General features: G+C 62.5%; 1 protein-coding gene across 1 annotated transcript in view; it reads left to right on the top strand.

Annotated features, from left to right (window-relative positions):
• The first annotated feature begins 10 nt into the window (after positions 1-10).
• The window catches only part of BRICD5 (BRICHOS domain containing 5), a 7,534-nt gene continuing 7,042 nt past the window's right edge, over positions 11-502 (top strand). Inside the window, exon 1 of the mRNA XM_035903550.1 lies at positions 11-297. Within this exon, the coding sequence (XP_035759443.1) occupies positions 259-297 (39 nt within the window). The 5' untranslated portion in view covers positions 11-258. The remainder of the gene's footprint in view (positions 298-502) is intronic.

Raw genomic sequence — 502 nt, 5'->3', positions numbered from 1 at the left:
TGCGCCGACAGCGTCGCTCAGCAGCCCTGGGTTTCACCCCCCCTTCCCTTCTCCTCTCCCCAGGTGGCAGCTCTAAGGTTTCACCCTCCCCGCAGGTCTGGGCCGAGGAGCCCGTTGGCCGCGGCGAGGGACACGTATTTACCGTTGGCGGACGCACGCTTAGGTTTCCCAGGTGCGCCTGGCGTCGGGGACCATGCAGAGTCTGGGCGCTGGCAGGAGGCAGAGCTGCAGGAGCGAGGTCCTGGCCTGAAGCGGAGGATGGAGGCTCGGAGCGGCGTGGGCAGCGCTCTCTCTGCAGTGAGTATCCCTGGTCCCCCAGCTCTCGCAGACGGCCCCTGCTCTGCACTTGCTCGATTCCTCTTTTGAAGGGGCTGAGCTTCCCATGGATCCTGGTAAGGTTTTGTTCATCCCCAACCTCAGCAGCCCTCAGTTCAGCTTCTTGTAAGGCAGCTGACTCTATCGGATGGATTTTCTTGTTTGTGCCGGGGTTACGCGGCACAAA

The sequence above is a fragment of the Egretta garzetta genome, unplaced genomic scaffold, assembly GCF_000687185.1.
Source record: "Egretta garzetta isolate BGI_Z169 unplaced genomic scaffold, ASM68718v1 scaffold71, whole genome shotgun sequence".
Taxonomy (NCBI): domain Eukaryota; kingdom Metazoa; phylum Chordata; class Aves; order Pelecaniformes; family Ardeidae; genus Egretta; species Egretta garzetta.
The sequence above is the reverse complement of the archived record's forward strand: the minus strand, read 5'-3'. Positions and strand labels throughout refer to the sequence as shown.